Source organism: Nilaparvata lugens, chromosome 4 (genome assembly GCF_014356525.2).
Source record: "Nilaparvata lugens isolate BPH chromosome 4, ASM1435652v1, whole genome shotgun sequence".
Classification (NCBI taxonomy): Eukaryota; Metazoa; Arthropoda; class Insecta; order Hemiptera; family Delphacidae; genus Nilaparvata; species Nilaparvata lugens.
Window position 1 is genome coordinate 79,543,355 of NC_052507.1, and position 14,916 is coordinate 79,558,270.

General features: G+C 36.7%; 1 protein-coding gene across 1 annotated transcript; it reads right to left on the reverse strand.

Moving 5' to 3' along the window:
• Positions 1-4,015: 4,015 nt before the first annotated feature.
• Positions 4,016-14,077, reverse strand: LOC120350975. Its single transcript, XM_039426563.1, has 4 exons — positions 13,941-14,077; positions 12,845-13,000; positions 4,971-5,135; positions 4,016-4,354 (listed from the first exon to the last, which is right to left on the reverse strand). The coding sequence occupies exons 1-4, from the start codon at positions 14,016-14,018 to the stop codon at positions 4,118-4,120; spliced, it is 636 nt and encodes a 211-aa protein (XP_039282497.1). The 5' UTR covers positions 14,019-14,077; the 3' UTR covers positions 4,016-4,117.
• Between the last annotated feature and the right edge of the window lie 839 nt (positions 14,078-14,916).

Here is a 14,916-nt window from a genome sequence, read left to right on the forward strand (position 1 = left end):
ACTTGTTTCAAATTAAAAAATTAGACATGTTTTTACTTTTTAGTTGGGAAAAACATCGGATGACCGATGTCTAGGTAAAACCATCGATAAGTGAAAAACATCGAACAGTAAACATCGATGTTAAAAACATCGATGTTTGATGTTGAAACATCGATGTTTTTAAACATCGATGTATCGATACCCATCCCTTCTTAGCTACATATAGTTCTGCTAAATAAAATTAGCGTTAAATCTACTTATAGCAGAGCTATAATTATGTAGCTGACAGAGCTATATGTAGCTCAAATTTTATATACAGCTCCGCTATATATGTCTCCAGCTACATAGTGGAAACGTAGCTTAACTCTTTACCAATAAGAATCCTGCAGCTCGAGAATGTCACATGCAAATCATTGTCTAATGAGATTGCTTGTTTAATTTGGGACGTGGTTTAAAGTACAAAGCTTATTTTTCTCAAGCTCCGATTGTAGTCCAGTGACTATATACATATTGTAGTACGATGAAATCTGAGCATTGCGTCAATTGTTATAAGTATTTGAAATTTTGATCCTTGAGGTGTCCTTAAGCGCGCCTCTCCACTAGGAAATACTGAAAAGAAGTGCATCTAATGGGTGATTCTTATAGAACATGAACTTATGTCACTGTGTTGGTGATGATGTTTGAAGCTGAAAATTAGGTGTTTTTCACAATACAAGGAGCAATGTTGTCAGGTTTACCTGAAGATCTATTTGAGATAGAGCGCTCTCCCTGATCTCAGATTGTAGAGCACAAAAATACGCCCAGAGGGATTTTGATTTACATCTAAATGTTAACAATCGGAAGATATTGTTGATCGAAAACTGAAATTGATTTTCCCTTGAAATTTCACTCATTTTTGAAAAATCATAACTCAGTACTCATTGGAGATAAAGAGTTCCGAATGATCTCATTTTATTCAGAAGTTTGTAATCTGAAAAAAAGGTAGGAGCAAATTTTTCTGTCCGATTGCGAGATTTGGCAGAAATAGCTGAAAACTGGAGAAAGAGCCGAAAATAGGAGGTTTTTGGGCCACTCTGTATCTAGCACTAAGAAATTTTGCATGAAGAAATTGGTTCTGGACTTCTCTTATGTACCCAAATAATATATTGAAAAATCAGAGCTACAATATAAATTGCAACACACCCCCTTTTTTATGTCTATATTGACTGGACTATTGGCCATAAATGAAAAACGAATTTACATAATAGGATGGAAGATTTATTCAATATGATTGCCATGGATGTTGAGGTATTTTTCATATCTACCTGTGGACCAGGCCACCTACCAGAACCTTCATCATAGAATTCTGCCGCCAGTGACGTTGTTTTAGAGCTCCTCGTTAATTTGGAAGCTCTGCTCTAAAAGTTATGCGTTGAGTTTTGGGTTGAGGTATAAGTTACTAGTGGCAAAGTCGGGACCGCGTCAAAATGGGCTGGCGACAAAGTGGGCTGACGACAAACTGGGCTGGTTTTCCAGTCCAGCGGCGTGCAACTTTGACGTTCAGTGACAAAATCTTAGGAGTGCCAGTTTGTCATTGCATGCACCGCCAAACTGGTACTTTAAGGAATGCTGCTCAGTTTGATGGCGTGCAACTTTGTCATCTGGTGACAAAATCTGAGGAGTGCCAGTTTGTCGTTGCATGCACCGCCAAACTGGCACTCTAAGGAATGCAGCCCAGTTTGACGGCGTGCAACTTTGTCGTCTGGTGACAAAATCTGAGGAGTGCCAGTTTGTCGTTGCATGCACCGCCAAACTGGCACTCTAAGGAATGCAGCCCAGTTTGACGGCGTGCAACTTTGTCGGTAGCCCACTTTGTCGTCAGCCCAGATTGTCGTCAGCCCACTTTGTCGTGAGCCCAGTTTGTCATCGTCCCGCCAAGTCAGGTTTGTATGATGGTTGATCAAAATCATCCAATTTGATTTGTTTCGGTTCGGTTCACCAGAACTTTGAGTCCAAGACATGACAACGATTCCAGAAGTCATTTCAAGTGACGTTTTCAAATATCTGAGACCATTCGCACACCACCTCATCACTCATAACGTTCAAAATTGAACCATGTTTTGTTAGGCTTATACTAAACCACTGCCTTCAGCGTGTAAAAACTAAAAAAAAAACTACATAACCATAGTGAGGTCCACGTTATAATGGCAGTGTTTGATTATCAATGGTATTGCTATCCTTGTCTATCATTCAACAAAGTGGATAGCGCTGTCCCTTTCTCGCTTTGCTCTGTTGCCAGATCGTCTTTTAACAATGTAGAATTGATAATGAATTAACCCTACAGAGACACACTTACTTTATGCTAACACAGTAGACACACTGGGGTGTTGAACACCCCAATTTAATTTTGCATTTTTCTTTGAAAAATATGAAAAAACAAGTACTTGGACCATACTTCATCATTTCTTAATCATTTTTGTTCCAAGTGCATACAGAAATCAAAAGTAAAGCACTGCTTATCAATATTTATACTAATTTTAGAAGTATGTATGTTCCGTCTAAGGAGCTCCTAATCCGGTTTGAACGAATGGCTTGATCATTGCCAATGACAACTTCATCAAAAACTCACGTCTCTTCATTTATTGTTTTGAATCTCAAGTTGTTGAGAATCATAACATTTATTCCAATCTGATCCATCATCCCATACCACATTCTTAGTGACAATACAAGTAAATCTTTTTAATAAAAGTGTTTGATAAAATACCTACGTAAAAGACACTCTGGGGTGTTAGACACCCCAAACGAAGAACAAGATGAGCTGGTGACCTTGTAGAATGCTATTACTGGCTGGAAGTGGTGGAGAGTAGTTGACAGTACTACAAACCTAATTAAGACTGGGCATAGATCCCCATCTGTTTGATATTGTCAACTGCAGAACAGCAAAAAAATCCCTGGGGTGTGAAACACCCCAGTGTGTCTCTTTAGGGTTAACGAAATATTTCATATAAATTATGAGATTATTGAAAATATAATTCTCTGCTCAATCAAATATAACTGATTATTCCAAATGAGAATGAGCAGTGAATATTACATCGATAAACCTGTATCAGGTACCGTCTATAGAAGGCATTGACAAGACAGAGAATCGACAACGTTGTTCTGCTATCTTTTTCCACTGTCATTAAAACGTTGACCCCACTATAGCACTTGGCGAGACTCGATTGTCGCATCCTGTTTCTGGGTTTCACCAACTCAACAACAATATCGTCGATCTATCCGCAGCGATCACAAGATGCTTAGAGGGCATGACACGCTGATCAGCTCTGTGAAAATCGCCTTCCAACCGCTGGTCAGTATTTTATGTATAATGTGATCAATGGTTTAGAAATTATCCTTGTAGCAATGTCACTATCTTGTAGTGTCTTTAGTTAGTTCTTACTTTATCCGCTAGAACTATTTTTCTCAAAAAAGTAAACAAATATGTAAATCATTGTTCGACAAAATCACCATGATCATGAAGTTGCATCGTGACATCCAATTCTATTAACATGCTAGGACAACCATTGATTTTTAAAATCACATGCTTTAGAGATATAACTCTAACCAAAGTTGGAGCGGAAGGTTATAAGGTCTTCTTCTTCTATATGCCGGCTCCGCGACGGAGATTGGCGATCATCAATGCAATTAGAATTCTATTGACTGCAGCTCGGAACAGAGATGTTGAGTCAATGTTGAACCACTCTCTCAGGTTCTTCAACCAGGATGTTTTCCTTCTTCCAGGCCGGCGTCTTCCTTCAATCTTGCCCTCCATTATCAACTGCAGGAATCTGTACTTCTCATTGCGCATCACATGTCCAAAATACTGAAGCTTCTGACTCTTAATACAGTAAAGAACCTCCACTGTCATCCCAATTCGTTCTAATACCTCAGAATACCTTAGAAGGTCTAGGAACATCAAATTGATAAATCTGATTCAACTGAGATTTCTATATTTATTCTAAATAGCTGTGATACATTGGTTAATTTATTATGATCAAGTAATTGATTGGAGCTAATAGAACTATTTGCCAAACTTATTATTTTAAAATTGTGAACACATACAAACCAGAGAACATTTAAATTTAAAAATGAAATTAATTTTATTAAGAAACAGTGAATCTTATTGTGTAATAAGTGATGAAGCATTCGTGATGCGATCACTGTGCTGAGTTTTCTTTTGAGGTTTAGGAATTATTGGAGTAACTAATCCATACATTCTTGTACATGATATCAGCTCTCTTCTATTATTTTCATGCATCCTAATGGCCGACGCCTCCAATCTGTATTCACCGTAAGGAAGAGCAGGTACATTGTTGAAGTTGTAATTCACAGTCCAGTTTTTCATCACACAAGTGAACTGTTAAAAGATGATAAATGCATGAGAGAGGATGATATCATAGAGAAACAATAGCATAAGTAGATATCCCATGGTATAGGGCGTTTATGTCGCAACTTTTACTGTTATCTCAAGCCGATAGTTCATATAATTCTTTCCCGTGAAGCTGTGTGACACTGGCAGTCTCTTATATTGTGCCTTCCATACACTCTCACCACAACAAAACAGTTAAATTCGACAACAATTGACAGTAATCGGCTTGAGATAACAGTAAAAGTTGCGACATAAACGCCCTATACCATGGGATATCTACTTACGCTATTGTTTCTCTATGATGATATTGAAGTATTATGGAACCATTCATTAAAATAACACAAATCATCAATTATCACATCAAAACAATACTACAGTTCAATAAATTTGAATTCTCAAATAATTAAAAAATTAAATAATAATTAAATGTATTTTGGAATTTGGAAAGCGGATGGAAGGTAAGAAGATGAAAAATTAATAAATATAATGGTATGGTTATGATATACACTATCATAACTATACCATTATATATTTATTCATCTTTCATCATGGATATATTGAATGTGTATAGATTGCTAATATGCTTGTGATGTAACATACTCACTCTCTCCATAGGACAATAGAATTGCAATGTTTGATTGCAATGGTCGAATATACTTGCAATGATTTCCATGCCAAATTTCCTAGCCATCTCGCAGGCTTTCATTTCAATATCAATAACATTGTTGTAACGTCCGTTTGTGCCTTTGTTCGATGATACTATTCTCACCTTCAACAATTAAATACGTTTCAACTCATACATAAGGGTCGGTTTCCGAGCTCCGGATCTATAAGTTCTGGAGTCCAGGACTGAAATAAGCTCTCGGGTCTAAATTGACTTTCTGAGTCAATCTCAAGATTTTATCTTCTAAACTCCGGAGTCTATCAAGTTCTCGACTTATTTGAGTCCAGGACTTTAACGCATTACACGTGAGGGAAATTCACAATATTTTGCTGTTGTTTTGTTGGCATTATAGCAGAACGGAAACAGCTGATTACAGCGGGACAATTCAAATGAGCATTCTCTCCAAACTATATTGTAAAAATCTGGTGTGGCGCACTCACACAACAACTTTCCTTGCCGTTATGAAAATTGATCACCTGACGCTAGTGTTCCCGCGCATCTCAAGTCTACTATTCAAAGATTTGAGCCAGCGGGTGACAGGGCAATAACGCTGGAGACACACGAGGTCTGCTATCTCTTCGTAGTGAATGATTTAATAGAACCAACAGTTAGCAATTTAATAATCACATTTTCTGGGATTTCAAGCTTATTTTAAATTTTATGTGGAAATGTTACTTAACACATTTAACACATTAATTGTAGAGATTTTCATTCTCAATCTTTTCCACTCAAAATGTTTTGTTTAAATTGTTTATGAAGGCTGATAATTGAGAATCTAAAATCAAACTTTGCATAGATGGAGCAAAGCTCCTGAAACTTTTACAGATATGAGACTTGTTGCAATTGATAGAGCTTATCAATGATTTCAGGTATGAATTTGAATCGTTGGAGCTGTTTTCGAGAAGATCGCAAAAAACCTTGTTTTTGACAACCTTTTCGCCATTTTAGCCGCCATCTTGGATTGCATTTGATCGAAATTGTTCGTGTCGGATCCTTATAGTGTAAGGACCTTATGTTCCAAATTTCAAGTCATTTCGTTAACTGGGGTACATACACGCACACATATCGTGTACACAGACGCACATACACTCATACACACACACACACACACACACACACACACACACACACACACACACACACACACACACACACACACCACACACACACACACACACTGACCAATACCCAAAAACCACTTTTTTGGACTCAGGGGACCTTGAAAAGTGTAGAAATTTAGAAATTGGGGTACCTCAATTTTTTTCGGAAAGCAATACTTTCCTTACCTATGGTAATAGGGCAAGGAAAGTAAAAATACGTTCCGATTTCTTTGTTGGCTTATACATAGCAGAACCTTTGAAAGGTGAATGAATAAACATTTCATTTTACGTTATGCTATTATTGATCATTTATCCTAACCAGTGATTTTGGAATAAAAATTTCATTTGGCTAGTGAGTTTGTAAACGTATTTGTTTTGAAAAAAACTGGAGTAATAATTTATCATTGTTATTATTATTAATATGTTGAATATGACATTGAATAATAACATTCAGATTGGAATATAAATTCCAAGGCAATCCTTGTATTATTTTGCTTGGACATTTTTAGGTTATGTTACTGTCGTAAAATGAGGTTAGTCTCTTACGCATTATATCTGATACAATTTTATTCCAAAATGAGCTTGCAAACTATAAATTATGAATTTAGATGGACTAATCCGAATAATTCAGGTATTCCATGCTATCTATTTGGCTTATCTACTCCAAAACAATAACTGAATTGTGTTTGCTCAGTTAAGTCTAGAACTTGAATTTAAACCCTACCCCAGTCGAGGGTTTAAAATCATGCTGTTTTAAGTCCTGGACTTAACGATTTTTGATAAATCCTTGACTCAGAAACAGGCGAGAATCTAATTTAAGTCCTGAACTTATAAGACCTTCACTCAGAAAGCGAAATAATAAACTCCAGGGTCTAACATGGTCTTTAAACTCCAGAGTCTATTTAAGTTCTCAACTACGTTAACGCTCTGACTCAGAAAGCCAATTTTCTGACTCCAGAGTTTAAAGCCAGTTAAAGTCTAGAACTTAGCTAAATCCCGTGCTCGGAAACCGGCCCTTAGAGGTGATGTTTCATTGGGTCATAATTTCCAGTAGATTCAAAAGGTCTCCGAATATCTCTGTTTTCTCATATAGTGAGGTCAAACTGTCAGTGACGTTATTATGACAGTATAATAATTAATATTGGTTTTGCTATCCTTGTCTATAATTTGACAAAGCAGAACCTAGTCCAACTCTGCAATGTTCCCAGATTGTATTTCAATGATGTAGATATATAAATTATCAGCAAAACATTCTATCACAATTATGAATCCTTATTATTGGATCATTATAAATATATTCACTATAGGAATAAAATATAATTGATTATTTCAATCAAACTCGACAGTAGATATATTTTGCCAATCCTGGAGCAAATGTCCCAGAACCGCCTTTAACCTCAAGGTCACCCAAGATGACCAAACCTAACCTCAAGGTCACCCAAGTCGACCAAACCTAAATTTGGAAAATTTAAAAATTGTTGCATAATGTTGTACAATGTGAGCAGAGATTATCACACAGAGCAGGATGATGAAAAGTTTGTCATGACAGGATGTGGACAAGTTTATCATGAAGACAGGATGCTGTGATTGCTTAACATCCTGGGTGGTAAGATTGTTCAATCTTTCTACGAAATGAAAAAAGTTATTTCTTTATTTAAAAGTTAGTTCCACTAACGAGATATGTGAATATCTGAGCAAGGACTTCCACTCGCTTTTCTTCCATTATAAAGTGCTTCAGATTCATATATATATACAACTGCCATTATTTTTTCTTATATATTTCCATTATCTTATCCATTATATCCTTCAATGCTTTAGCTTTTAGTTTCATAACAATATAATTATCTGCTTTCTACTCAACTCTGTCTTTTACTTTTCTCCTACTCTTTACACTTTTGAAAAAAAAAGAAAAAAAAATTTGCTGGAAGCTGCAATGAGCTTGGATGTAGTTGTTAAAGTATACATAATAAACAACAAGTAAATAGATATCCATCGTGGTGTAGTGGTTAGCACTTCTGCTTTCCATTCTAGAGGACTCGGGTTTGAATTATTCATAAGGTCTCGGGTTCGAATCTTCATTGTATATATGGGGATGTAAGATGTTTGGTTGAGGAATGTAGGTAGGTAGGTAGAGTGTAGGTGTAATTGTTTGTAAACCATTACACCACAATGGATATCTTTTGTTGAAATATGACTCAACAGGAAAGTTTTCATATTCAACTTGTCTGTATGACATCATATAATAGCCAAGTGATGAGGAAGTATGGAGCAAGCACAAATGTGAGATCTGGACATGATTCTGTGTGACAGACACTGGACTCTGAACTTTGGACTCTGGATTCTAAACTCTAAACTTTAAACTCTGAACTCTGAACTCTGGACTCTGGACTTTTGACTTTTGACTTTTGACTTTGGACCCTGGACTCAGAACTACTCTGGACTCTGGACTTTTGACTCTGGACTCTAGACTCTGGACCCTAGACTTCTGGACTCTGAACCCTGGGCTCTGGACTCTGGACTCAGGACTACTCTGGACCCTGGACTCTGGACTCTGAACTCTGGACTCTGAACTTTGGACTCAGGACTCTGTACTCTAAACTCAAATGTCCTGCATTGTTGAAAAAGTCTGTCAACGAGATAATACCATGATTATGTAGTTCCTCCTCAAGCTCAATCACAGCATCCCGCAGACATAGCTCACTGTTTGACTACATGTTGCAGTTAGCAACATGTTGCAGACCATAGAGGCTGAAGAAACAAGAAAACTTGTGGTGATAGGAGATTTCAATGGGAGAGTTGGATCTGATCAACAGGACAGGCAAGGAAGTATGGGAAAATATGGATGTGAAACAATAAGAAATAACAATGGACAAAGACTAATTGAATACTCAGCACAGCACAATCTTCTCATTGGAAACACTTGGTTCATACACAAAAGAATTCATAAGATCACATTTGTGGGAGAAGGTAGGGAAGCTGAGAGTATGATTGACTATATTCTGTACCAGGGTGACCTCAGGTATGCTTTCAAAGATGTCAAAGTCATCAGAGGAGCTGAACTGGACACTGACCATAGGTTACTAGTGGCAGATACTGGATTTGCAGAGAGGAAGGTCGAGCGACAGCGAGCATACACAAGAATAAAGCATGAAGAACTAAGGTGTATTGAGAACAAAGAAAGATACAAAACAGAGTTGTCAGACCAGATTGCAAATATGCAGAATAACTGTAATAATGTAGATAGTTTCTGGAATGAGCTGAAAGATGCTATTACAGGTGCTGCAAAGGGAGTGTGTGGTGAAAAAAGGCTGGGAAGGTTTAAGAGAAGGACAAGTTGGTGGACAGAGGAGGTACAGATGAAAGTGAAAGAGAAAAAGAAAGCATACAGAAAGTACATGATGACTAAGAGGCAGGAGGAGTACAGAATGTATGTTGAGAAAAGGAATGAGGCAAAGAGAACTATAAGGTTAGCAAAAACTAATTCATGGGAAGAATTTGGTCAAGATCTGCAACACCAACATGGACATGATAATGGTCGTTCATTTTGGAAAATTGTCAAGTGTTTAAAAGGAAAATATGGAAAGCAGATCAGAACAATAGCTGATGAAGAAGGAAGGTTGGTGTCACAGACAGAAGAGGTACTTGATAGATGGAGAAGATTCTATGAGGATAAGTTTCACAGGGATGATGATCAGAATGAGGATAATGAATATGAGCTCATACAAATGATGGATGAGATAGATGGAATAACAAGTGGAATCGTTAGAGAAGAGGTAGAAGAATCCATTAAGAGGTTAAAGGTCGGCAAGGCAGCAGGAGAGGATGGTATTGTGCCAGAATTTATCAAATGGGGAGGAGATATATTGATTGATAGATTGTTGGATTTAATCAATGAAGCATGGCAGCAGGAAAGAGTCCCTGTGCAGTGGAGGAAGAATATTATAATCCCAATTCATAAGAAGGGTCTTACCACTGAGTGTGATAACTATAGAGCTGTAAGCTTATCTCAGGTGGCCATGAAAGTGTACACTGGTATACTTGAGAGGAGGCTGCGGAAAGTGGTGGAAGATGATATAGAAGAAGAACAAGCAGCGTTCAGACCGGGCAGGCAGACCCAGGAGCATATCTCTTCCCTTAGAAGTGTGTGTGCCAAATTTCTTGAGAAGGGAAGGAATGTATACCTGGCCTTTTTGGACCTGAAGGCTGCTTTCGACACAGTCCCAAGAAACCTAATATGGAGGGTATTGCATAGAAAGAGAGTGCCCACTAAGCTTATCAATGCAATTATTAGTGTGAATGAAGGAATGGTGGCAAAAGTGCGCATTGGTGGAGGAGTTTCAGAGGAGTTTGCCATGGAAAAAGGCGTGAAACAGGGTGACAGCCTCAGTCCTCTGCTATTCATTCTAATCATGGATGAAATACACAAAATATGTAAAAGAAGAACACAGAACACGCTGGTGGGTTACTGGAATATGAGGCCGATCGGTGCAAGAGCTCTTCTGTTCGCCGACGACATTGTCTTGATTTGTGATTCAAAAGAAAAATTGCAACAGGCAACAACTGAATGGGCAGAGGAATTGAAATCAAGGCATATGGTCTTAAATGTCAAGAAAAGCAAGGTGATGGCAGTGTCAAAAGGAATGAGAGATAATATGCATATTATGGTGAATGGAGAGGAGATGGAACAGGTTGAGAAATATGAATACCTGGGTACAGTGATTTCGGAGGATGGAAGGATTGATAGGGAGGTGCTGAACAGAGTGAGAAAGGGAGCTGTTGCCTACTATGCAATAAAAGAATGTATATTTGGAAAAAGAGAGCTTGATAAAAAGATAAAGAACCAGGTGTTCAGAACAATAATAGAGCCCATCATGCTATATGGAAGCGAAAGTTGGCCAATAAAATCAAGCCACGAAAATAAGATAAGGACTGTGGAGATGAAATGCCACAGAAAGACAGTTGGTAAGACTAGAAGGGATAGAGTAAGAAATACTAGAATAAGGGAAGAAGTGGGAATGAGAGATGTTGGGGAAAGAATAGAAACGAGGCAGCTGGGTTGGTATGGACATGTGCAATGGATGAGGGACAAAAGCAAGGCAAAACAGTTTGTAAATGTTAGAGTACAGTGAAGAAGAACGGTGGGGCACCCGAGGTATTCATATGAGGATCACATTGAGGAGATAGGGAGAAGAAGAGGGAAGACGGTTCCGGAGGATGGCGATGGATAGGGATAAATGGAGGAAGTGGACCGAGGCTACCCCAACGCTGTAAGGCATACTGGGGAGAGACAAAGAAGAAGAAGAAGGTGTGGTCGACTTGGGTGACCTTGAGGTTAGGTTTGGTCGTCTTGGGTGACCTTGAGGTTAGGTTTAGTCAACTTGGGTGACCTTGAGATTAGGTTTGGTCATCTTGGGTGACCTTGAGGTTAAAGGCGGTTCTGGGACATTTGCTCCAGGATTGGCAAAATATATCTACTCTCGACCATTATTATATTTTTTCCTGTTCACTCATATTTTGTCTATCAATTAATTGAATTATTGATAAAATTCAACATCCATGACTATCATCCATCAACAGAACTGCTTCATTTGTAATGCTGTTATTAGATTGGGAAATGTATTTCTTATTTTCAGAACTCAAGGCTTCTTTTTCAAGACATGCAAAAAACTATTGTATTCCGATCATTCTTCTTATTTATTTGTAAAACAATTCTTGTATTTTGCAATAAATTCATTATTTATTATCCATTAATTTTCATCAAGAATGAACAGTTAATATTCCATGACTTAAAACAGTTCCAGCTATCTCTATACTTATAAAAGGCTAAGCCCCGACAGACTGAAATCACACCACAGCCCAAACTACTGAGCCTAAAAACTTGAAATATTCTATAAAAGAAGGCAGAGAATCGGCAAATCTGTTCACCTACCTCTCTTCTCTGCTATTATAATATATACCTCACTCTATCACCCTGGTATTCATTCATGCACTCTCATTATTGCTGTTTTAATTCTATTGTTCTGATAGAGATAATATGTGCATATAATGGTGAATGGTAAAGTCTTTAAAATCTTTATAATGGTAATCAATTTTTCCATCCATTATTAGTGAGGAGAACAAAAATGTAGGATAAAACAACGAATGAAATGATAAGAAATTAGGAATATCGAATAAAATTCGAAACAAGGTGATATAGACAATTACTTATAACAGAGATTATGAAGTGATGAACAATAACTTATAACACAGATTATGAAGTGATAAACAATAACTTATAACACAGATTATGGAGTGATGAACAATAACTCATAATACAGATTATGAACTGATAAACAATAGCTCATAACAGAGATCATGAAGTGATAAACAATAACGTATAATATGAATTATGAAGTGATGAACATAACTTATTTTAACATAGTTACATAACATAGTTTTGACTATTCCTATCAAACTTCTGGTAAGGAACAGTTCCAGTCTATTAGCTCGTTGTTTTTGGAATGATTGTAATATTGAACCAATCAATGAATCTTATTGAATTTGGATGTTCTACAGGAACAAAAATAGTTCAGATAATTAATTCAAACCACATTGAAAATGTGGAATTCAGACATGTGTGAGATTTTCACTTGAATCTTATCTAGTATCAAGAAAATATTCAATTGCCATCCAGTTCAAATATCTTGAGATTTATTTTAGTTCCAAGTTTGTTACCTTCAAGTTATCATCTATGGGTGCTCCTGTATCTAAGATACCACTGTATACAAAATGAGTTCGATTCAACTTTCTCACTTTCATGGGCTCAAAGAGATTTATTTTTCCTCTTTTATCACAATTTGAGGCATAACTTAATCTGATGTCATATGGGCCCTGCAAATCATAATAAAAAGTGAGTTTTTCAAGAGATTCCAACTGTCATTGGAGAGTTTCCAGTAGTCGTAGTTATTCTGTGTATTCTAGCATTGTTATCATCGATTTATAACAATGTAAAATTGCCTGTAAGATGACTCATCAAATGAAGGCTTTGACTTCTGTCAAGTAATTTTCAAATAACCTTGGTATAGGAGATTGATTTGTCAGGAGAGATAGCCCAATGTAAGTTCTGAGACTACAGCACTGACGTAATTATATACAAATCAATAGGAGTTTTATATTGGAGACTTCATACAAGACAAACATAACAAACCTCTTTAATTTTTAAAACAATTGACAATTTCAAAGACCTGTATATTCTGGCAACTTGAGTCATATTCTGGTGCTCACTTTCCATATAAACTTGAGCACCAAACTTCAAACAATCCGTGCAAGATTCTCCCAAGAAGAGGAACTCAAGAGATATCAATTCCGGGCATGATCAAGAACATTTGACTATCAAGCACCCTCCATGAGGCACTCTCAAATACTTACTCAAAGCTGTACTCCAAAATTCTACTATTTTAGCCAAAACCTTTCGAAGAAAACTCTGGAGTTTGTTTATTTCTGATGTAATTCAGGAAAATTTATGGAACCCTCGCTACAAATTTGATTTGTCTTGCTAAATCTCTGAGTAATTTCGTCTAAAAGTAAGAATTCTATATAAGACTTACAAAAATGTACATTCACAATCTAGTAACTCACAAGAAGAACTGTTTCCATCATATGATGCTAATCAAATATCAGAGAATGATTTATCTGGTTATGCTTGAACAAAAGTAATCATCGGCTAGTTGATTCTAAAAAGACACATTTCTTACAATTGTCTCGTGGAAACATCCTCATTATTCACGTTTTGTAGGACTACATAATACAGTTTGTGTCTTCATTAACTTACCGCTATTTCCTCCCAAAGAGCAGATCCTCCTTTAATCACAAAGCACAGAATTATCAAGTTTATGATTGGAGCAGTCATTTTCTCGAGACGGTTTTATCACTTTGTTGTGATGAGATTGCCGAATACAGTAGAACACCAGGATTAGATAGGATGATAGTAAATATCACTGTTCAAATTGAAAAAGTGACTGTAGTAATAATGGAAAGGATATCCTTTGTAATTCATTTATTACATCCTGATTGAAATCTCCAATTATGCAAAAAATATTTGTGTGAAGGATTGAAACTCAACGGTTGATATCAAACAGTAGCAAAAACGTAGTTGATGCAAATTTCCTTGATCATTTCCTTGACCATGTTAGCTTGATAACAGTTGATTTTGATAATAACACAATATTCTCTTTATTCTGAAGGGATCCCGAATATTGGACTCAGATTTCAAAGTCAGTTCAGAAAACATAGTCGAACCAATAAAACCATTTTTCCTCCACCTACCGTCTAAAGTGCTTACTTTACTCCCTGAAACATAATACTAAAGTGTCACTTTTTCGCTCTTGGTAGTAAAAAACAGAAAAACTCCCTAGGGAGGAAAAGTGACTCCATTTAAATAACATGGGAAGCATCTCTATTTTAAAACTTACATTGTAATAGGTTAGAAGGTCTAAGCTCAGATGAGAAAGCATAATAGAGGTGTCTGTCATTGAGTCAACTGAATTCAATACCACAACCAGAAATTTGATCAACTTATGAAATATATGTTTGTATGATATTATATTCTTAATATTAGTAGACAATAAAAATTCATACAATTTTTGAAATATTTTTTTTCTATTCAAAATACCAGCCAACAAATATTTTTGATCTGACAACTTTTGCCAATAGATAGCGGAATCGGCAGTGCCAATCAGACCGTGGGGTCCCATCTGACCGAATCCTTAAAGGTCGAAGAGTATACTTTACCATATGGTCGAATCCCA

Excerpts from the sequence above, each read along its gene's own strand:
- LOC120350975 (XM_039426563.1), bottom strand. The coding sequence starts at position 14,018 with ATGACTGCTCCAATCATAAACTTGATAATTCTGTGCTTTGTGATTAAA. Across the intron at positions 5,136-12,844 it reads CCATAGATGATAACTTGAAG|GTGAGAATAGTATCATCGAA; the intron begins GTAACAAACTTG and ends TAATTGTTGAAG. Across the intron at positions 4,355-4,970 it reads TCTATTGTCCTATGGAGAGA|TTCACTTGTGTGATGAAAAA; the intron begins GTGAGTATGTTA and ends ATCTTTTAACAG.